This window comes from Alosa alosa, chromosome 6 (assembly GCF_017589495.1).
Source record: "Alosa alosa isolate M-15738 ecotype Scorff River chromosome 6, AALO_Geno_1.1, whole genome shotgun sequence".
Lineage (NCBI taxonomy): Eukaryota > Metazoa > Chordata > Actinopteri > Clupeiformes > Clupeidae > Alosa > Alosa alosa.
Window position 1 is genome coordinate 21,161,575 of NC_063194.1, and position 24,954 is coordinate 21,186,528.

Genomic DNA, 24,954 nt, shown 5'->3' on the forward strand with positions numbered 1-24,954 from the left:
ACCTATTTACTCAACTTTACCAGAAGTGTCAATAAATGTGAAGGGCGCTGTATATACAGTACATATAGCACATAGAGTAGCCTATCCTGATCATTCTGTAACTATTGGGTCAAATTCAGCGAACTGCTCCTCAGTTGACTCTTTAAATCCCTTATAGAATGCCCCATAGAGAAAGAACTATAAATGTTGCAGAGTACAATGGTATTGCATTAGCTACAACATTGGGGGTTTGAGTTACCTACCAAACAGTGACAAAGACTGTTAACGACATCAACAAGAGTTCTCGGTGTCTTCATTAAACTAGTCTGAGACTGAGAGTCTAAGATTGGTCAATCGCCACATCTCAAGTGGGATATCTGGTCAATTAAATGCAGTTTCCGGACAGGTCTGTCTTTGGCCAGAGTTAAAAATGGGACCCCATAGATTTTCCATACGAGTGGTCTGACAGGGCCGTGCTTCCAGGACAGTGCTCTGCTCTGGCCGTCTGCCTGGCTATTTCTGGAGAGGCTATTTCTGATTTACGAACTGTCAGATCCATTTAACCGGGGCAATATGCCTGCCGTCATACCTTCCACAGAGAGGAGGATGGATGCTTCCGCTGTGCTTTAAGCACCTATGGGTCTGAGGCTGTCGAGCTATTAGACAACATTCTGACTAACATATCAAATAGACTATTTGAGTCTAGCATGAAACGATACATCCAGTCTCAGCCAGTCCAGTCTCCACATCTCAGTTCACAGAGTTGATATTTTGTTGTTTGGTAGAAATAAAAGATACACAGAAGCAACAAGTCTTGGTTCTTGGGGGGGGGGTTCGGACACACCTCTAACTTAGTCAACTATTATAACAGTCTCTCCAGCACCATGTGTTATGTGCGTGTGTACGCTCCACAACACTTTTTCAGGTTTTTCTATGGATTCAAGAATGAGTTACATTCTTTGCTACCACATAGACAAAGAACAAATGAATGTGCTTTTCTGATTAATGGCTACTTAATGCACACATGGCCCCAGTTTGAATCCCAATAGAAAAAACAATGTAAATTCATTTGAAGGAATTTTAAGGACTTTAATGTAAAGGATTTGTAATGCAATAAGGTAAAGATGCACAGCCTAGGATGTCTTTGGCAGTTGAGTGCCAAGCACTACTTAAATCACATTAATATTCCCCCTCTGGTTACTGATACCTGGCTGAATGACTGAATAATGTCTGAATAACTACAATATAACGACAGAATCATGAACACTGTATTTTACTTGACTAACATGATAGTGTAAATACAGTATATTTTGTTTGATCACAAGAGTTGGAAATGTTAACAGTTTTACCAGTTAGTAAAATTAAACAGGAGACCTGTACTTCCTTTATTTATACACCAGTCAAACCAGTCCTCACACAGCCTCATCGTTCTCAAAACAAACAGACGGGAATAAAGCCATGCAACGGACACCAGCAGGAGCAGATGGTCTGGCCTGTGGCCCGGCGGGGATACGTACTTGTTGAGATAGACCCGCTTCTCGGTGAACTGGCCCAAGCCGCGCGTGGGGTCCTCGTAGGGCTCGTTCTGGACGACCTCCACACCCTCCCCTCGCTCGCTCTGCTCCAGACTGTGCTTGCTGATCATGTACAGCTGGCCTATCCTGTACTGGAGACACAGGAGGACCACAAGTGCGTTTATTATGTTACCGTGAAAATGCTTGCTTTATATTCTGTCTGGTTATATTTTAAGAGGTCAGAGATGGCAGGTTTTTCCCTATCATGCTTTATTAAATTCCTTTAAAAGAGGTTATATTTGCTATATTGATGAGTTTCTAGTTGTCCACAACTTCCACAACAAACTTCCCACCCAACTCTCCCTACAGCGGTAAAGATTGTTTACCAGAAAATGAGCCATTTGTTTGTGAACCGCCCAAAATGGGTGAACAAAGAAAAACTGAAGTAATTATATTTGGTAAAAAGGAGGAAAGACTTAGGGTTTAATTGACAGTGATCTAAATTTCAACAGCCATGAAAGCTTATAACTAAATCAGCTTTTTACCACCTCAAAAATATTACCACCTCAAAAATATTATAACTCAGAGGGCTGATGTCAAAAACATGACTTAGAAAAACTCATTCATGCATTTATCTCCAGCAGGGTTGATTACTGCAATGGACTGTTCACAGGCCTTCCTAAAAAGACTATTAAATAGCTTCAGGTGATACAAAAATGCAGCAGCTAAGATTCTAAATAAAAACTAAAAGAACTGACCACATTACTCCAATTCTTAAGTCCTTGCACTGGCTTCCAGTAAGTCACAGAATTGACTTTTAAAGCACTATTGCTTGTTTATAAATCAGTAAATGGAGCAGGACCTAAATACTTGTCAGACATGTTTCAGCAGTACACACCTTTTCGTCCTCTCAGGTCCCAGGTGAAAAACCTTTCATCCTCTTCAAACCATTCACTCATCCACCCATTAAACTATCCATCAACATCCATTAAACAATCTGCCTATCAACTTCCGTTCAACTTTTCTGTCTATCAACATCCATTACACTATCTACATTCAACTTTTAAACTATATACTCTGTCTCAGGCTTTAAGCATACAATCTGGCTCTCTTAAGACTAGTATTTCCTCTGCCCACAACTGTTTAAAAATAAATGTTAAATAATTCACTATTAAATAATTTAACTATTTAAACTACTCAACTATTTAACTGTTCAGCCATTTCAACTGTCAGTTGTTATCAACTATGACTCCTGCCAACTGTTTCCAAATAAAAGTTTGTTTGGCATTTTATGTTAATGTTATGTTATGTTAATGTTAATGTTAATGTTCATGCACTGGTAATTTCCTCGAAATTACATTTTCTAGTTATTCTACCTAGTCTTTTATTACTTTTTTTACTACTTTTGCTTACTAATTATTCTTTATTTTTAAATGATTTTACCTTGTGTTTTATGTTTTCTTTTTATTATGATCTTTACCTTTTAACAATTCTTTGACTATATTGCCCTTCTATGCTTTTATTTGTTATTGTTGTTTGGTTTTGTTTATGTAAAGCACATTGAATGACCTCTGTGTATGAAATGCGCTATATAAATAAACTTGACTTGACTTGACATATATATGTAGTCAGATGGCAAATTTAAGGATAACATATGATTTCAACCTTTGTGTGTAGTGGGACAACATGTGCCAACACACACAACTGTCCACATATGACTGCTGCTTATTATGACCGCCGCGCAGCGAAGAGGCGGTCATATAGGTTTAGTCAGATTTTTTTTTCTTTTTCTTTTTCGCATGCCCAAATTTCCATCAATGATTCCCGGGACACTGAAAGACCGGGGTACACGAAACTTGGTGGACATGTAACCCCACATGGATAGCATGGAACCATCGTTTTCGTTTTGATCTGTAGCCCCCGCTGAATTGGACCCCCGAAAGGGAGGGTAGGGCAGACACAGTTTTCTGTGAATATCTCGAAAACCGTAGGGTTTAGGAGGACCATTTTTTTTGTATGTTGATCTCAAGGGGCCATGTCAACCCATTCCATAACCACTCATTTCATGTATAGCGCCACCTAGTTAAACACAAAAAGTAAAATGAGGTGGTGTAATTGAAGGTATCTGTGACCTAACATAGTCAAAACTGCACGAAATTGGAAGTGTAGGATCATTATGACACCCTCTGTATGCACGCCAAGTTTTGTCGAATTCCGATCATGGGGGCCACACAATAAATTAATTTATGTTACTATACACCAACTGGCCTGTAGGTGGCCGGAGACAGTTTTCTGTGAATATCTCGAGAACCGTAGGGCCTAGGAGGTCCACCTTTTTTTTTGTATGTTGGTCTTAAGGGGGCATGTCAACCCATCCCATTACCACTTATTTCATGTATAGCGCCACCTAGTTAAAAATTAAAAAGCAAAAAATTAGGTGTTTTCATCTCAATATCTCTGGCTGACAAGGTCAAAACTGCACGAAATTAAAAGTGTAGGATCATTATGACACCCTCTGAATGCATGCCAAGTTTTGTGTACTTTCGTTCATGGGGGGCCTTACAATAAAATAATTTATGTGTACATTTAGTGACATACACCAACAAGGATTCCCGACACTGAAAGACCGGGTACACAAAACTTGGTGGGCATGTACCCCCACATGGATAGCATGGAACCGTCATTTTTCGTTTTCATCTGCAGCCCCCCCGCTGGACTGGACCCCCGAAAGGAGGGTAGGGCAGACACAGTTCTCTGTGAATCTTTTATGGTATGTTGGTCTCAAGGGCCCACATCAACCTGGCTCATAATCACTCATTTGTGATTTGCCCCCCCGGTAAAAAAATGAAAAGCAGTAGGATTAAAAGAAAGCCAAAATAAATATTCATCATCATCATCATCATGGCTGCATTTTCAGTATTGGCTAGAAGTAGTCGTTTGTCCACTAGATGGCGATCGTTGCAGTGAGACGTAATTTTGTTGGAAGTTAAAAGTGGGTTGGAAAACAATGGACGCCATACAAGGACTGTAATTTACCACAGCGAACATCTAATAAGGATAGGACGATGTTCACATGAAGTGTAATTCCCATTTCTTCTTGAAGCCAAAATAAATCTGAGGATGTTTATCGGACATGCTTGGTTTTTACTGCAGGTACGTTAATCTTGTAATATCAATAAGGACCTAGGTAATGTTACCGTTAAGCGTTGGTTGAGTGATGGAGGCATTTGATTTATTGCATTTGTAGAAAACTATAAATGCGGTTATACCAAGCAAATGTATAGCAGCACTGTTTGTATCTTTCGACTGTCATTTATTGCACGTGCTACAAAATCATTCTGTGCAATGGAAGATTTACCAACGTTACACCGGTCTGATACAGTTTTGCCTATACATGCGTGAGACTGAGACGCCTGTTTATTTTGTTTTAAGTGCGTGCAGGGTGTGAGAGGGGAATCGATGTGCTTTGATTACAGCTTGGTAGTTGTAGTCTGTGAAATTAAAAGCACGCGGTGTGTGAAGTATCCAAACAATGACACCTTCATTTCATTATGGCTGCTTTAGCAAAACACCTTAAGCTACTGTGTAGTGGGTCCCATTTAGAAGTGGCTACTTCATTCAGCTTTCCTTTGACTCATGGAGCTGCGTGAATGTTATTACAAGTTTTCGCCACTTATATCACAGTTTAAGTCCGCTTTGATACTGTAAGGCGTAAGCCATTGGTTTCCAAAGGAGATTTTATTTGTGTCGCCAGCATAGCCTATTGACAATTTATGTTGTCAATAGGCCTACCTTATAATCCTACCTGTAGCTTAGGAAGCTAACAGCTTTCTATTAGGATCTAGTTTGTTAGTTACCGCTTTGTCATAACTCCCTGATGCATTTTTGCATTTAGAATAGCCAGAGCGTGTATATCTCAATCGAAAAATTAAACAATATCGGTGCCTATGGACTAGGCTGGGTGAACCCAGCCTGATCTGCCCGCTATTTATTTTTTGATTTCTTAAAAGATTGAGCTTGGTCTGATGAAAGCCAGACTAGCCATGGACCTCAGTTAAACAATGCAAGGGAACATGAATCAGCCTATATTTGCACTAACAATAACGGACAAAAGCTCTTCAACTTTGGCCCGCTAAAATGTGTATGAACAGTCTAGCTTAATGATTTCATCAAGGCCCATTTGGACATGTCAGTTATTTGCACCACTGGTTAGATGTAAAACAGCATTTCGTTTCAGACTAGGCTACTGTTACTTAATTTGTGCATTAACAATAACGTTTCAGACTACTGTTACTTAATTTGTGCATTGACAATAAAGTATTACATGAACTAAAGATGACTAAAATCTTATGTAGAAGAAGAAACATTCACAAAAAATCCATCCATCCAAAAATGACCTTTGTTTTTGATAGCTGTTGAAAACGGCATGGAACTGACAGAGATGTTTTTGTTTAAAAATACATAATAAATAAATAAATAAATAAATAAATAACATTATGCTGATACCTTTTGCTTTTCCCAAATACAATGTAGCCTACAGGTGTAAGTGACCTTTCATCAATCCAGTTGCAATGGATGAACTGTGATGAACTGCCCTACTTGTGATTGTTTAGAGATTTTAAAGGTTTTATAACAATGCTACATCTTCTTTGGCTATTCTACAATCTATTCACCTTTTCAGCACCAGTAGGGTACTTTCTTACATTACATGCAGCCACTTCACACACACTCAGGCATGCCAAACAAGCATACACAAAAGTTTCAAGAGTGGGGGATGGAGTAAAATATGGAGACAAATTGAAGTGTGATTTATTTTAGCGAACGGATGTACAGGACTGAGCTGGGAGACAAATTGAAGTCATATTTTTGTACTGAGCGCTATTTTGCGGTACATCTAGTTTTAACATGTGCTGATGAGATGCTTTCTTTTCCCTCTTATCCTTGTATCTGGCTGACAAGTGGTGGAAATAGGATGCTAAGTGCTGCACATAGGGCAGCCTGAATGGGTGGAGGTCTACTGAATTATTAATTCTCACTCTTTCATGTTTTCATGGACAAGAGAAAGGACACACAGAGGGTCACAATGCTTATTAGCTTTTTTAAAGGCAAACATAGCTTGTTTGGAGTACTTTTCACACCATGCAGATTGTCTTTTGCGAAGGCTCTCTTTAGTAACAAACGCATTGACGGAGAGCACAATGAACGCCTCTTATTACTCAGTGTACTGGCAGTGGCCAAATAAAAAGGAAGGCCAGCCTCATAGAGCTCATTGGAAGGTCATGCCTCCAGATAATGAAACCTGTGTGTTTTTGTATGAAGTGTGAGACCAGCATCAAATATAGACGTGTATCATTGATGCAAGTATGGGTACCTGAATGTAAGTCAGTGAAATACCAGTTTAAATGACTGGCTGTCTTTTCCAAACAAGTAAAATCAAGGATTGGCTTATTACACGTCATGCAGAAACCCTCTGAAGTTTCAAAATATCTAGAGATCATCAGTCTAGGCACATTCAATTGATCATTTCCATCAAGCCAGAGGTAAATATAGGTATATGAATAGAGGGGCAATCAAATGGATGGCTTTCGTGTTCATTTGGCAATTGGTTTTGACATCAGGCCGCACAAGACATAAATGACCAAATATAAACAACAACTAAATAATTTATTAATAATTTGAGAAAAAGCAGAGAAATGCAAAAAAAAACAGCCATGTAGAAGTAAGGATACAATTTCAACCAATCAACATCTAAGATAATACACTGTATACTTCTCTATCCCTCTCTCTGTGATGTCATCTGCATGGTCTGCTCGATTTAGTTCATCTCAGACTCTAAGCAGGTGGATATCTCTCATGTAAATAAGGCAGTCAGAGAGTGAGGGATCAGAACCATCAGTCATTTTGCCCCTATCAGTCAGGTTTCAGTTTTGTAAGAGTTGTTTGCACTATCGGAGATGAAACGCAGACTTTTGTGCGCAGCTCGGTGCCTAATGATGGTCTTTTGAAATCTTAAAAGGATCCCTGTAAACCAATGGCTGCAATCACTGACTTGAAAGGAGAGAAAAGAACACAGACAAATGGTAACAGATGGATGTTTCAAGATATCTCTCTCCTCCATCTCTTACCCTACGTCTCCCTCTCTCTCTCTTGAGCACAATATTTCACAGGGAAAATAATGAACAGTAGATGAAAGGGTCGCTCTCCAGATATAGGTCGCTGTGTGGGCGGGGAGGTGCAGCACGACAGACACCGCCAACTTTTCTTCTGACAATGGCCAATGTGGCAAATCTGTGCAATTAAACAGCAGGCGATAATGCCACATTTAGCTTCCTGCAAGGCGACATAATTAATGCTATGTAGAGTTGGTATCCATAGTGACCAGACAAGCTCTCTTGTGTAAACCTGAGGTAACTGAGCATCTACAGTATTAACCCTGCAGAGAGGCATAGAGAGACATACAGGAACACAAAGGGTGGCAAATGGATCCGATGTGCTGTGATGTATTGGTGATACCCTCCTCCAGTTACTAAAAGTTTGAAGTTTCACATGCTAGTGTTGCCGTCCCTGCCGTCTGTCATTGCCAGGGAGAACCAGACACCTGTTAACAAAATTTGAATTTGCTCTGCAGGCCATTGACACCCATTTCCAAAAACCCAGGCACCAATCACAACTGCTTATCCGGCATTTATATATGAGAAATAGAGCAGCACATTCAACACAACCAATGTCAGCGCTGATGGCGACAGGCTTAAACAGATATGGACGTGTGTTTTCTTTGGAAATAAGTAAACAACTGCATTTAAAACCTTCGTTTACAAGAAATATTTGATTGCTGCACTTCTGAAACGATTTGCGAAGAGTTTAATGCACCGATTTAAGTTTAATTTCACTGCTGGTTATGGCCCTGGAAGTCGTAAATCGATGAAGCCTTTCCAGACCCATTCTCAATTGAGATTAGTGGTCTGGTCAGGCTAGCTCAGTCATGTTCATTCATCCAAAATGTCTAAGAAATCTGAAGTGGTCTCGTAGGCCAGGCTCACACTGTGTGACGAGAAGTTCTTGTTACATGACTTCTAACAATGTGACAGTGGTGACTACTAAAATTACTTTCAACTAAAAATTCATATGTGTCAGAAATTGACACCTTGAGCACCTGTCAGCTTGCTCTAAGCATTTATCATCACATCAGATTCATAACCACTTAAGCTCTGTGTGTCAAACATTCTGGTATTCTAGCTGAAGATGCTCAGAGCACAATGCTGGTGCTGTGAGAGGCTGTCCAGTGTCCGTGCTTCAGACATCAGCCATACAACTGTTATATTGTGGATGTGACCGTTTTCTTTTGAATAACATAGTGATTACTCATCAGCATGATTTTTGTAAATGTTAAAAATGTTCTGGCGTGCGAGAATGAAAGGTTTCCTAGAAACTTCTCAGGAACTAAAAGCATTCCACTGAACAGGCATCATGTCCGTGTTCTCTTCACCTTGAAGAAATAGAAATGTGTGTGGGGGGAGCCCCGTAATAGCAGGGTATGGTATTCAGAACAAGGTATTCATAAATGACTGGTGTAGTAATTTATCCTGCCCACAAATATGTGGCAAGAAAACACAGTATAGGTCTCTTTCTCAGACCACAGTTGTAAGTGCAGATAGTTATTAGAGGCCCTTTCAGCTGCCAAAAAGGCAAGAACAAAAGTCCATTTGAGTGCATAACGCAGGAACAACACCCCAGACACACAGAAAGCTTTTAATTCAATAAGTAAACTTGATGAATTCAGATCCATGCAGAGTGCTGACTGGGTAATGAGGTATCAGATTATGGCCTGCTGATAAAGATGTGTCTCCAGACGTGGAGCACTGCAGCACACAGACGACTGCAGTCATTAGCACGCTGCTACTGGCATTCACTTATTATACTATATAAGAGTATAGTGTGTGTGTGTGTGCGTTTATGGTCTCAGATTCCATCTGTGTAAGCCCTCACGGTTACATGATGGCCCATTACTTCAGACCTGACTGGTGATTAGATTGCACCCATCCATTGCACCCACAACAAGAGGTGACATGAGAGGGGTGAGAGAAGAGTCCTCGCAGACTGCAGAAGAAGTCCTCTCTGTGCTTGCGGGTTCACACAGCCGAGATTTATAGGGCTGCCAGCAGGCCATGGGGCGAGGGGGTGGAGATGGGAAATGGCAGTGGGAGTGGGACGATCAGTGGTCGGAGACCGTGGGGCAAGAGATGACAAATCGCACCCTACAGGCAGAGTGGAGCGAGAAGCATGATGGCGTCTGGGGTGGAGTTTGTCACACGGATGGAGTCTCTGTAATGAGTAGGTGATTAAAGTGGCTGGGGTGAGACGCTGCGTGCGGTTTCATGGGTGTGTGGGTGGGACCAATTGAGGATGGATGGAATGGGAGTGTGTGTTGGTGTGTGTGTGTGTGTGTAGAGGGGATAGTGGAGTGGGGTGGTGGTGGGGGCCACACTAGAGTGGGTCTTGGCAAGTTACCAAGTGAGGGAGCGAGTGCAGCATTATACCTGCAGTCTATCCATCACACACAGGAAAGCCGCAGAGGGAGGGACAAAATGCAGCCTCAGCACATAAGGGCAACATAAGCAATATATGGGAGTATGTTGGTGTGTATACATACATGTAGATATAGGTAGATATATGGGCAGAAAGATATCCATTACAGTAATAGAGGTATCATTCTTCAAAACCAGGACATTTTGAATGACCCTTTGAGATTTTTTTGGGCTGAACAAAGATGTTTTCTTATATCATTGATATAACAACCTATGAGTGCTTGAGAGAGAAAGTGTCTATGCCAGTGAAGAAATGAAAGCAAGTGTTCTGTACTCTGTACGTATGAATTCTTTACAATGCAACATACATATCTGAAAAAAGGTGCACACTCTGCACACATCTGGCTTGGAAAAACTGCTACTGAGGATTTAAACCAGACTAGAAAAGCTGAAGATAATGACATTTACACAGACATACAACTGAGATAATAGATCAGTAATCTCAGTTATCAGTAATTCTCGTAATTTTCAGTCCACATTAAAGTTTTGACAGGGTGAACTGTGGTCTCTCCTTTCTGTAACAGACCATGTTGTTGCAGCATAGCAATCAGTCTTCAATTATGTGAGAGTTCGTATTTTTTATTTTCATGACAAATATTTACATAATCAAAATCCATATTCTTCTTTTGCCAGATAGCCAGACCACATATAACAGCCTCTTTATGTGGTTGCATGGCAACCAAAAAACAAAAACAGGTAGACGGTTAAATAGTGTTGCACTTGCAATACAGAGATGAGCAAACTGCCTTACAGGCACAAACTTCTAATTCTGAACGAACACACTTATAGCTGTCAAAGCCTGTTTGTCTGGCATGTAACACTCATCTGGTGGATCGAATATTAGAAGACAGCGTAGTAATCTCTGTGGGCTCCCTTTCATGGGTGAGCTGCAGTGCTCACACTTGGCAACAATGTAAAGGCTGACTTCAGGGGACTGTCAGAGTCACTGCTGATCCCCTCTCTCACTCTCTTTATTTGCATCCAAGACGTTCAACTGCTGACACACACACACATATAGACATACACACACGGACACAGGAGATCATACACACACCCAAGCAAGCACACACACACACAGCAGATCATACACACTCCCAAGCACACGTACCCACTCATCGCTCTCTCTGTAGGAGGCGAGAGCTGAGATGGATGGTTTGTAGCAGAGAGGATAGCTGAAGTTCCATTAGAGTGGGAGAGTTATGTGTCTGTGGGGGCTGACAACCAGCTGGGACGTTACATAAGATTCTTTTAAGTCTCTTCCTCTCTCTCCTTCCCTCTTTCTCCTGAGACTTGAGGTGCAGTGCTGCGTGATCATCAGGAGGGCCACTGATTAGAGGGAGCACCCTGCTGAGAGCACACTAGCCAATGTCAAACAGACCTCTGATGCTTGAACTGACACTAACAACTGCACGTTCAGACACTCATATCCCTGATTCTTGCACAGCTAACCTTACAGCTGACTTGGGTCAAAGCAGTTCAGACCTGATAGTATTTGTTTATCATTACACCTTAGCATTGTAGTTATTTCACTGCTGTCTGTCTGAACTCATTTACATTTGTTTGTGTAATGTCTTTAGTAATGTAAACGCTAATGCGGTCTAATGTGTCCTGCGCACTGGGAGTTCCAATGCATGTGCCATTGACAGGAACGGAATCTAAACACAAGTGGTCAGCAACGTCTCCACACCTTCACCTACACCTTGGATACATGTAAACAGAGATCTGTCTTGGCTGACCATCGTGTCATGCAAGATGCATCCTAAAAACAAATGTAAAGGCCCTCTGCGGCACTTAACACATGTATGTGTAGTATAACTTTATTGATATCTCTCTTACTCTCTTTCTGTTATAAGTCATGTGCAGACCACATTAAACTGTTCCATGAGAGGAATATAAGGAATATGCTCATGTTTAACTATTAAATGAGAGGAATATGAGCAAAAAGACAAATGTGGGTGTTTATACAGATATATTTGAATGTGTGATTCAATGTATTAGACATCACCAGAAGTGCATTACAAATCCACCCAGTCCCAACCTCTTGCATTAGAGCACTGAGATGCACAAAAAAGTGCAAGTTAATGGAATAAACCTGCTAAGAGGCAAACACTCTCAAACAGCCAGCAGCCAAATTTAACCTCCTGAGCCAAACTAAACGTGTGTGACCTCTGGTGTTATGCATGGACTCCAGAGAGGAGTGACCGAGGAGAGGAGCTGAGGTGCTGACAGGGAGAGTGTCAGGAGAGAGAGATGACTGAGAGAGTTGTGTTAAATCTCAGTTAAATATAAACACACACACACACACACACACAATAACAACAACACATGCTTCACATACAACTTTCACATGTCACCTTAAGCTATGACCCACTATGTTAACATGTTTCCTTTCACCCATTTTCTTGTATTTTTGTTCCCCATGTCTTATCATATAAATGGTAAATGGACTGCATTTATATAGTGCTTTATTGTACTCCTCTGAGCGCTTAAAGCACTTTACAAAGTAATGCCTCACATTCACCCAATCACTCACACATACACACACACACACACACACACACACACACACACACATACACCCGATGGAGAAGGTGAGGCGCCAACCTGCACATTCTCTGTAAACAGGGATGCAAACAGAGGTATGGTCAAAAAGGAGTGAGATTATCGAAGCCCACGCCCCCGCAGGAAATATCATATAACTACATTTTGCCACCACCTCTGCCATCCAGGGCTCACCCGATTCACACAAAAATGTTCTTTATATGAAAATACACTGTCCCAGTTCCTTGGCAGTGATGCAAACACATGTGAGGTGAAAAAAGAGAGAAACATTACCAACCAACCCCCATAAAAAAAAAAAAACAAACAAAAAAACAGTCTAAGATAGTTCCAGAAATGTGTCTTTATGGATATATAAACCATTATCATTGTTATGGTCTTGTTGTTGCACAATTGAAACTAAAGCAGTAACTGAAAACATGCACATCGGTGGACTGCTTTACTAATGCAAAATTGCAAACTATTACAATGATTTCATTGCATTACTCAGCATGGTTGCACAGTGTTTGCATGAGAAAAACTTCCCAAAAACCTTCCCTAATTGTAAGGATGCCATATAGGGGTGTAAATCACAAGTTTCATCACGATTCCATACAATATTGATTCTTTAAGCCAATGATTTGATTATTTTCGATCCTTCAAAATTTTTAGCAATTCCATGTGTTACTGGGGTCTGTTGTTCATAGGAAATGATAGATTATAGAAATTATAGGCCAAATACTGAACACTGACTGTGGAATCAGCTAACACACTTTTTTCTCTTTTCCTCCCCTCAAAACCTCCTGTCACTTGCCAGATGCTTTTGAATTTAACATGGTTTAACTCATATGTTGCAGTCGAAGTGAAAGGAAACTAGCCTATTTGGAATATTCTGTAGGCCTGCTGTTCCTTTTATGAGAGCAGTTTAACTGACTGAAGTTTTCATCAGGCTATTGAATGCTTTATATGTGAATGCTATATACTTAATTTACCATTAGCTAGATTAGAATGGTTCTATACTCAGTTGTCATATAAATGCTTGTTTTGTTTTGTTTTTTGTGTTTTGTAGTAGGCTATTCAAAGCATTTCACGTTCATCACTCGTGGTGTAGGCCTATGTCTTGAGTGATCGCTGTCCCTTTAAATGTCTGGGACTTTAAATTAGGCCTACGTTTTGACTGTGCTGTTTTTGTTGATGGACAGCGACGTCTTTCATTCAGTTTTCCTACCGTTTTAATTAATGACACACGCAATTCCGTGGTTGAAGTAAGGAATTGTTTTTACCCGTATTCTTGCAATTCCCACATAACATTAAATACTAGGCCTAGGTCACTGACAGGAATAATTTTATTATTGTACGGTTCCGGATGATCAGTCAGATGGCAGCGTGTTGCGTGTTGAAACTTCCACCCGAAGTAGCTATACTGCGGAGGTAAGAGCGCGAACTGAGAGAGTTGCCTCCTAACGGAGCCTGTATTTTCTTAGCTGCTAGAACGATAGACTACAGCTCCTTTGCTACATGATCAAAGATGAGTGGAGGTTATCAGAAGCACATTAACCAGCAGGCCCATATGAGAAACGCTCTGGTTCCTCTTGTAGCCTGCGGTAGATGACGTGAAAAAAGCTAGAGTCGCCGGAAAGCATCCTTGATGATCAGACTCCCCCCCCCCATTAAAAAAAAAAAAAAAAAAAAAAAAAAAAAAAAAAAAAAAAAAAAAAAAAAACTCCTCGGTTTTGCACGATTCACACAAGTCACCCAAACGGACGTGAAAATTATTGGCTTATATTATCCAACAAAATGACAGTGCTGTTGTAAGACCTTGGGACCTTGGTTATAAGAATTAATGAGAAGGAGGGAGGGAGAGAGAGAGCTAGAGCAATGGACTGAGGCTGAGGGAGAACTACAAAAGAGGTCAAGAATAGTCCTCTGTCCCGACTCCCCCCTAGTCACCCCTGCTCTCAGTGACCGTTGTGGGGGTGGGGGGGGTTGGCTCCCCCCAGTCCCAGTGGAGAGGGTGTGATGACAGCCAAACAGCGCTCCTGACGGAAACTAGTGGCGGAAAAAGCCAGGGACAGGTGAGGGCTCATTCCAGGCTGCAGGGATCGGACGGGAATTCCATGACAGGAATGGTATAGGATGGGCTGGGCCTGGGATGGAACAAGAGAGGAGGATGGGGGGATTATTTCCCCTTGAGTCTGGGCTAAGTCTTGCCTGACCTCCCAGGCCCTACTGAAACCCCTCAAGTGTCACCAGGGCTGATGGATAGCCTGGACATCACATGGATCAACAGGAGGGATCAAGGCTTTATGCGCGCAGGCAAGCTTCCCAGAAGTCCTGCTTCACTAGGTAGACCACTGAAACCACAAGTGCGCATATAAATTGCTGAGTGAATGGAAATTTCTTTGGTGAATTTATAGCACATAAGATTACCTCACAGACAGTCTAAAACCATCTGACTTATTCTCAGTCTCACTTAAGTCCAAGGCCGCTCTGTTTCCCTTGACAGTTTTCAGTTTGCTAGTTACATTTTTAAGTGCCACTCACGCTGACCACACTAGTGTGTTGATGACTGCAGCTACCACTGATTGCACAAGTATCTCATCTGTTGAGGCTCGTACCCGTGGCAATGACGTTAATGGACTGTGAAAACACCATCCGAAGCGAAGCCACACAGAACGAACAGCAGGGGACGTGTGGAGCAGAGCATGAAAAAGAGGAGTGCGAAAGTGGCAGTCATCAAAGCAAACGCTCCTGTTTTTCAGCAGACATGGTTCCTGAGATGTCAGCATGTGTGAGATATATGATGGTCAGTTCTGCATTTCAGATATTGTTTAGGACATAGGACTTTACACTTCAGATGAAAACAAAAAATAAGAATAAAGGAGCTGGTCAGTGCATCAGTTAAGAGGGCTTTGATTCAATTCATATGCTTATGAGAGAGTAATTATGACCACCACTAGTGCTGGCGAAGCATGGTCATATAACTTTTCCCTCCATTCCGGGACCCCGGAACATCAGGGCAAATGAAACTTGGTGAGCATGCAGCCCCAAAAGGCTGATAAGAAACAGAAGTGTTTGGTGCCCGGGGGCACTATCCCCCCTGCGCTGGGCCCCTCAACAGCCAGGTAGGCCAAAACCAGTTCTCACAGAATAACTCACTAACAGTTGTGTGATTGCATCCAAGATGATGAAATATCTGTGGTATGTTGGCCTTAAGGAGCCACATCAAACGTGGCCATAACAGCTCAATTGTGGTGTAGCGCAATCTAGTGAAAGATACTGTACATGCAGAAACATTGTGACAACACTTGTGATGAATTTATGAATTTCAATATCTCTATGGTGGTTTTACTGTATATTTCAAGAACCACCTGGCTCCACACACCCATCTACACACAGACGGAGGGAAACACTAAGTATAGGCCTGTTACACATACACTCATAAACTGGCACACACACATACACACGTGCGCACATGCACACAACACACACAAACAGAGAACACACTCACATTCACTCACACACTTTGGTTGTGAGTGATTCATTTTCTGCAGACATAACATGTAGGATTAAGCAGTGATCATATTATGTAAGACTTCTTTGTGCCACCATTCACACTTGCATATGAGTCTGTGAACATGTCTTACTCCTACTGCCAGCAATAATCATTGGCAATCAATAACAACACACAATCAATACCCATTATTGATCTTTAAAGAGATCAGTCATCTGTAGGATGATGTTAACTGAGGAGAGCAACTGCATACCCGAACAGTATAAGATGAAGAACAGTCGTCATATCCCTGTTAGTTCACAGAAGCAGTAGTGATGCTCTACAGCCATGGGAGTCCTATATGTGTCATCGACTAGCGTAAACACACATTTTCATTAAAAGGCACTTATCAAGCATGGTCACTGACAGCAAGCTGTGGCTTTCCCTTAACACTCTGCTTAAATAAGCCTGTAACTGGGAGTATTGCTGAGAAAGAGTAGTTCTAATAAAAAAAAGAGATCCCGCTACATCATCATTGAGAAAACTCCTCATTATGCTGCCTTTACAGGTTTACACTGAACCAGAGGCGGCAAAATGCTGCTACAGTTTGTGTTTTAATTCAGCATGCTAGCGGTGTGCTAGCAGAGGTGTGATGTCTCACATAGTGTCTAGCTCAGTGGTCCCCAAACTACGGCCCGCCACCTCATTTTGGGTGGCCCCCCAAAACATGTCCGTGGTATATAGCATCTGCCCCGCATGGGAGTATGACATCGTCAAACTATAACCTCCATAATTTCTCCCATTCATTCTGTATAGCGAGTCTTAACAGTACACATGTAATACTCTTTTTGTCCACTGGTGGTTGTTTTGGCGCTGTTTCACGCTTGCCATCGAAAACGGAATGAAATGTAGGCCTACTTGCAAACAATGTAAGAGGCCTATGCTGACTGTTTCAGTGCTCAAAGTATTCTAAAAGTTTATCAATTAATTGCTAATAACTAACTAACTTCTATTCAAGTCATATTTCTGGGACTTTCTGGGATAGTTATTTCTATTTTTTTATCCGCTCGTTCAAATGTTCATATAAATTCACAATTCACAAAGTTCTCATAGGTGAGTGAAAGTGGTCATTTCAGATGTTTTTGCCAGCACTTCATAAAACTCTCATAGTTTGAGAACTTTAAATTATTTGTAGGATATTGCTTGTTCACAATTTGAGCTGTGTATGCAAAGACACAGAGTTCAGAGTTAACACATTTTGAATATTTCATTTGAGCTACATTTTACACTGATATGGCATGATGGCAATATAAACACTGCTAGCAATGGTATTAAATTACAGTAGCCTATGATTAAATGTAATGGAATATTCAACTAAGGTAGACTGTTCACAGCTATAACAGCTATCACAGCACTAAGCTATTTATGGTTACTGATATACTCCAAGTCTCTGGCCCTCTATTAGAGCGAGGCATTTTGAGCTGGCCCTCGGAAGAAAACGTTTGGGGACCACTGGTCTAGCTTGATCAGAGGTGTGATGTTTCACATAGTATCTAGCTTGATCTACTGTCTACTTGATCCATTATCAATAACGTTACAAGGATTTACTAGCCTGACGAGCCAAACCCACATTAAAATGTAGGGTCTGGGCACTCACCGTTCGCAGTGCTCAGTCCGAGGGGCGGGATAATCAGTTGTCTTTCAAATTCCCTCTGCACGCAATAGACAGCGGCAGCTATGAGTCCCATCGCGCTTCCCACCAGCGGAGCTAGTTGGCTAGTTCAAACGCTTGCCAACTTAATAAAAGCTTAACTCGTGTCACACTGTTCGCCAACAGCAACATCCATCTTATTTGTTTTCAAGTAGCAGGGAATTCAAGCCAAACCGTTGCAACTCTGCCATCAATCCCACCTAACGACTCTATACACGATTTCATTGGCCTGATTAAGTTTCGATTTCTGGAGCTCACAAGCCAACGGAGAGTTGCTAGACTAGCCCTGCCAGCAAATGTAATTTGCTGCCGCTAGGTGCGTCTAGATTTCTAGGCTAAGGATTTACAACAGTTGCTTTTGTCTTCCCTTACCATCTCATCATTTTATACTGATCCTTGAGGCAGAATGAAGGCTCAATATTCTCACCTTCAACTGTCTAAAATTATTCAAATGACACCCCCTCATCCCTGCTGCTTTATTAAAGACCACATGGGGATGGTCTGATCCCCAAGACCTTACAATCAAATGGATGTGACTGAGCTCTTCTTCTGTAACATTCAAGCCAGCAGCTTGGATTATAGACCCAGACTGACCAAACTGTCTGGTGAAAGATCTTCTTTAAAACACTATCGAATAGGAGGAAAGATGACATACAGACATGAAGTGTTCATGATGTGTCATAATCTCCTGCAATCATGTGCTTACTTGTATATGCTTTTGAAGACAGCCCGGTAAATAAGAGGAACTCCACCTATCCTTTCATAGCTGAACGTAGATGTTCACTGAGGAGGCTTTTTGATCCAGCTTTTTTGTGTATCCACAAACAAAACCTCACAAAGGCTATGAAAGATTAAAAAAAAAAATGAAACAAACAGAAAAATGGATGCTTTTGAAAGAGGCATGCCTTTCTGGTCTAGAAAACTGGTCTTTTCAAACATAATTTGAATATTCTGAAAGAAAACAGCTGGTGTATAACTTCATGCAAGCAATAGCCTTGCCCAATAATTAAATATTGTTTATATTAATAAAGAATGTTGATGCCTGAAACTATCTCAGCAACAGAGAAATGAAACTGCTCCAACTGGGCTCAGAGATGTGGGAACACATATTGTGTATTGCTGGTAAGAGCATGTGTTCTCAAAGAATATTATGATTACGACCTTGAGACAAAAAAAAGAAAAAAAAATAGTTGTCCATTACTGAACATCATGCAAGAAACAGTTTACTGATAATATTTCACTCTGGTGCATTCAGGGTAGACTAAAGAAAAAGAGAGAGAGAGAGAGAGAGAGAGAGAGGGGGGAGGGGGGCTAGAAGGACCTATACAGTATTTTTCTCACGCAAATAGGTGAGAATGATGATGAGACATAAGTTGATTGATGCTATATTTCATGTACAGTGCATATGCTTTTAGAATATGTGTAGTTTTGACTGTTCTATGACTTTGGTAAAACCATGACCCATGCATAGGCATGCATTGTTAATTATTAATCTTAAACTATATTTATTAGTATAGCATGCACCTTTTTGCCAGATGTCACAACAATAGTCACCTAAATCTGCACCCTTCTGTCCCATCTGCACCCTTCTGTCGAATGTGGACATTATCATGTCCATCTTCAACTTTGCCTTCACAATTTTCCTGCATTCACTAACATTAACATACTGTGCTGTCTGATTATTGTTTTAGACAAAATTGTGCAAAGTAAAGGGGCATCATACAGGCCCCTTTGATTGGACAGACAGTATATCAGTCAACCCCTGGGCAATATGTCAATTATTATAATACTTGGAAAATGATGAACTGATACTTTAGTGTGATATACTGTGACCTCTAAACCAGACCAAAACCACTTTCCTAGGCTAAATAATGCTTAACTATGTGTTTGTACAGCTTGAACATTGTGAAACTTACATGCAAAAACACAATGGCTCAATGGAGTCAACAACCATTTACATTGATTCACCAAATTTGCAACAAACCAGTCTAAAATAAGCCAAAGAAATTCACTCTTTCAAAATAAAAGAATGTTCCTCAACAATGCAAGATTCTAAAATTCCAAGTTAAGTTAGATGGTGTCAGATATTCTTTAGAATGTGTATTCTACAACATTCTAATTACAGTTTTGTCAGCATTTGCTGAAGAATAATGCACAAAACAACCCTCATTTTAACATATTTCCACCAACTGGATTTTCATGGTCTTTTACTATGGTGTTTAGATCACCAATTGAAATATAAAAATGTGAAAATAAATTCTGCTGCAATTAGTTTTAGGTCAGACCTTACTTTGCCTGGACTATTACAGACTTTTCTTTATTTGAATTTCTTATTTATTTATTTTATTACTTGTTCATTTTTGTTTGTTGTCTGTCTTGTATGTCTACCGTTAGGTGTCTCGGGTACGCTGGCGATTACGCCGCTCCATCAGGCATCTTTTGTCTTGTGCGTCAATTGTTATTTTGTAAATTTGTTTGTCTTGATGTCACGGGAACGCTGGCGACCTACGCCGCTCCGTCCGGCATCTTTTGTCTTAATGTCCAGTGTGTAAAGCGACCTTGGGTGCTTTGATAGGCACTATGTAACAAATAAAATGTATTATTATTATTATTATTAGCTCCGTTGTGGTATTTATACAAATTAGCTATACATAATTACATTATGCCCTGTTTCCCCATGTTAACAAACAATTAAAAAAAAACTTGTAATACATTGTTTGTTTGTCATGAGGTATGTAATCAACTCAGTAATTTTCATAGTGATATGTGAAGGTAATTGTTTTTCCCCTATTTGCGTGAGAAAAATACTGATTAGGTGCAAGAATAGGGTATATTTGGGTCTTTTTAGAAAACTTAACAAAATCAGTTAAGTTTTCTTCTGTTGCAATTTGTTCAACCTTTTTTCATAAAATGACTGGACTATATGGCTTTGGTGTGTTGTAACTGTGCATTTTGTATTGATTTATTGGAGTTGTAGACAGGGTTAAATCGCTTTCTTCATAAGCTGAATGAAAAGAACAATTTTAATAAACTGCAGTTTATTCCCACAATCAGACCAGTTTTCTTCCCTATGATTTGGCACAAAACAATCTTTGAAGGCGATGAATCAAATAAATAACTGACTATTAACAGGAAGAATTCCAAAACTACAAAAATATAGCTGTGCTGTGTCATATTGTTTGTTACAATTATATTACATACAATTCATAGAACAAACACCCAAATAACATACAAAAACATAGCTGTGTTTTGTCATATTGTTTATTACAATGATATTAGACACAATCCATTCAAGAAACATGCACATGTAAAATGTTGTACTATATTTTAATTGTTAATATAGTTTTGCTGAAGCTTCTTTGATAAGCACCATATATGATCAGTTATGCTGTTCAAATTCAAATATGTGTGAAAGGAAATTATAGGCTTAGGATATACAATATATTGTCTGTTGCTCATATATCCCAAACAATGTATAACAAGACATATTTGGACAAATACTCTTCATGAGATGATTACAGCAGTCAGAGTTGCCACACCAAAAGACAACGCGACCAAAGACGTGAGGGATGGAGAAGCAGCTCCCCTGTTCACTCTCAATGTGCCCACCAAGATGAGTGTTCGTATCGATTTGGCATCCAGGGCAGATAACATTTATTTGGAGATGGCTTGGAGTTAACATTTGGATTTCCATGTAGAAAATCTCTTCATTTAGATCAGGATCAAGGGGTGATCCTATAGTACCAAAAGACAGAAAATGTGAGGATGAGGACTACAGTTATACACAAATACACAGCTAATTGTGCATATTAAGTGTGAACAAAGTATGTTCATCTTTTGAAATAACTTCAATGTTCATACTCTCTACTACAATTGATCAAATCAGATCATAACAAAGAAAGATAGACCATTTTTGGTACAACCATAGACCACTTTTTGTACAACAGCATGCATCTATCTGAAAGGAGACTTGTTATCATCTGTACATAAGTGGTACATAAATTATCAAAAATGTCCAATACACCACTGTGTTTTGTAATATCTTCACAGCATCTTCATCATTGGCAATAATTAATCAAGCATTTTTGTCAATGCTGTATGACATTTAAGCTGAACTGAGTTACTCCAGAATTACTCTCAGCATCACTGATCTCCATTAATTTAATATTTCTCTAAAGAACTGTTGTTTTCATACTTTCAAATAAGTTGGCACAATTGATCACCGTACATTAAAATATAGGCCTATTTGTACTAATAAACTTAGCCTAGTGGGCAAAATGTTACCCAGAGTTGTAGTTATTGTGTATATATAGCTACTGGTCTATTTAAACACAGAAAACCATCTCATAATACTGTACATTACTCACTTTCTGGGTCTTTAGGCATTGCTGACATGTCTGGCAGCGGGAGCTCCTCTGGTCTCATAGAATGCTGTAAGTGTATATTCAGGAGGAGGAGACTCTCTCTCCTACAGGTGAGCTAGATGCAGGTGTTCATACATCACTTCCTGATTTGGGCCTTTAAAAAGGGCATCAGATGAGTCTCTCCCGCACCGTTTTGGACTTTGTTTTGCTTATTCACCACACCGCATTATCCTGACTGCTTACACTTTTATTTTCCAAACCCAACACTAATGCTGACTTCACTTAACCTATTTTATTTAATAAATCTATACACACTCAAACACAACAGATACAAATACAAGTTATGGTAAAATGGAAAACAGAGGAAGTAAACATAAACAAAAAACTCCTAGGCATCATAATAACAGATATACAATACATGGTCAATAGATGGACATGAACATATGTGCACTACCACGAAGCACAAGGTCAACACCCCGTGTGGTAGGCAGACTCATTAGGATTTTGGCTCTGAAACCTGCGTTTGCTTGCCAGGACAAACTAAGCTCAGAGTGAGAATCAGTTATAAACATGCAGTATTGACAAGGACTGTTTAACTGATGGGACTTGTTTACTTAGTCATGTTTAGCATGTCAATAAAATTAAACTTTCTGAACACACCACAGAGAACAATCATAGATCCCTTTCACTACCCCCCACACACACACACAAATATAGAAATATCAGCAAAACAGGTCAAGTTTACAGAATAAACAAAATAATCTTCAAGGCTCCTAGTTCAGTGGGCCACTGTTACAGCCCACCCACTGGAGCAAACAGCTCCAGCCAAGACCTACTTCACAGAGAATGGGAGAGCGCTAAAGCCAGAAGGCTTTAAAGACTTGAGAGCCCTTTGAAAATTCTCTCTGAAGAGCACATCTGAACGACACATGACAAACTCAATTTCTCTAGAGGTCGAGCTAGCCTATGCAGTCTTAAAACGAATGTGTTGTCCCTATCTGGACACAGAGATGTGTTAAAAAAAAACAACGCAAGTTGTGTTGATTCAACGCAAGTTGCGTTATTTTCAACACATTTTGTGTAACAAATTAAAAAAGGAAACAACACAAACTTGTGTGGTCCCTATCTGGACACAGAGATGTGTTAAAACAACACAAGTTGCATTATTTTAACACATTCATTTTAAGAGTGTGGGCACAGATGCTCAGAACTGCCATTGTTTTCAAGTTTTTGCATGACTTGCATTGATAGGTAATGCAATTGCATTGCACAGTGGACTGACAAAAAGATGCAGAACAAACTATCCACTGAGATAACTTAAATCAAATCTGTGAAGCCCTTCTGTCTAATAATCAGTGGTGAAATATGCGCATTTAGCATGTTCACATCTCAAAATCATTAGGCTATGTAGCCTAGATGGATGTATTCTTCAATGATGCTGAGCTATCCTGACAAAGTTACAATAGCGTCACCTAGTGGCAAATAAGTCTCCGACAAACAACAAGCACTGACAACAAAATATTAGTAGCCTAGACCAGGTAGAAATATAAGCCATATTCACAATCAGTGTATCTTATGCTATGATATGTCAAAGGTGGCCAAATTGCAGATATCGACCTAGACAATATTTCTTCTGAATCATTTTCATTTAGCCTACCACTACGTTGTCACAGCCTACTTTGGTTAAATACCCTAATTTTACACGGGAGCTCTCGCTGTTTCATGAAAAAGATGTCAGTGAGTTGCTAAACCTAGAAGTAGCCTAATAGCAAACTATTAGGCTGTAACTTTATAACTTCAAGCTCTTACCTCCTCCACGGTAAGTGGCATACATATTCTGTACTCTTTCATCAGCATTTCAGCGTGTTCAGTCTTCGGTGAACCAAAAGTCTTCTAAAGAGAGGTGCCTGTGTGACCGAATGAAGACTAACAAGCGTTTTTCACAAGTTGAATAACCTACGTCTTTGATAAGGTTAACTGTCCTTCAACTTTTCATTGAACTGCTTGTACGTAGGCTATACATTAATTAAAATAGAGTAGCCTAGGATATAATTTAAAAATAGAAATTGTGACAAGATTCCATGGATCCACAGCCAGGAAAACGTTGTGTTTCTTTCATGATAAATGAAGATAGGTCATGCACGAAAAGTAAAATTTCACTAGGTTGGTCTTCACAGATGTCGTGAAATCGTCGCCTTTAGATGTTGCGCCCATGTCAATTCGCTTTTTAAGACGATTGCTTGCTTTCTGTCTTTTGAAGCTGCCAGCCTGAGTGTTGATAGTTCAGTGGAGTTCAATACCCTCTCTTCTCACACAGGATTGGTTTGCCCTTCTCATAAAAGAAGCCGACCATTTGAGAAGCTCCGATGTGGGATGCTCAGTTGCAGCGAGGGGAATGTCCAGATACTGCATGAACACCGCACTCTCCGCCTATATGTAGGCTAGCCTACACTTGAATGCACGTAGCCTACGCTACTGAAAGTGACAGTAACCATCGTTTATTTGTGATGACTCGACCTGACAGACAAAGCTGTCTGCGAAAGAATTAACTCACATGGTCAATTTTAATAACTTTTTTTTTTTTTTTTTTTATTCAGACCGCTCAGTATGCAACTGGATGTTGCATTTCATGACTGATTTGACGAATCACCCAGACGTTGACACAGAGCGACACAAAGAACGCTTGGCATTTCGGGTAGGCCTATTAGTAGAGGTCCTGGATAAGATTTGTATGCACTTCATATAGCGGAGAATATCTCAACTGTTGTAC

At 40.2% G+C, this 24,954-nt stretch overlaps 1 protein-coding gene across 1 annotated transcript in view; it reads right to left on the reverse strand.

Moving 5' to 3' along the window:
- Positions 1-24,648, reverse strand: part of pitpnc1a (phosphatidylinositol transfer protein cytoplasmic 1a) — a 38,946-nt gene extending 14,298 nt beyond the window's left edge. Inside the window, exons 1-2 of the mRNA XM_048247062.1 lie at positions 23,994-24,648; positions 1,497-1,645 (exon numbers count right to left, since the gene is read on the reverse strand). Of these exons, the coding sequence (XP_048103019.1) occupies positions 1,497-1,645; positions 23,994-24,041 (197 nt within the window). The 5' untranslated portion in view covers positions 24,042-24,648. The remainder of the gene's footprint in view (positions 1-1,496; positions 1,646-23,993) is intronic.
- Positions 24,649-24,954: the final 306 nt, after the last annotated feature.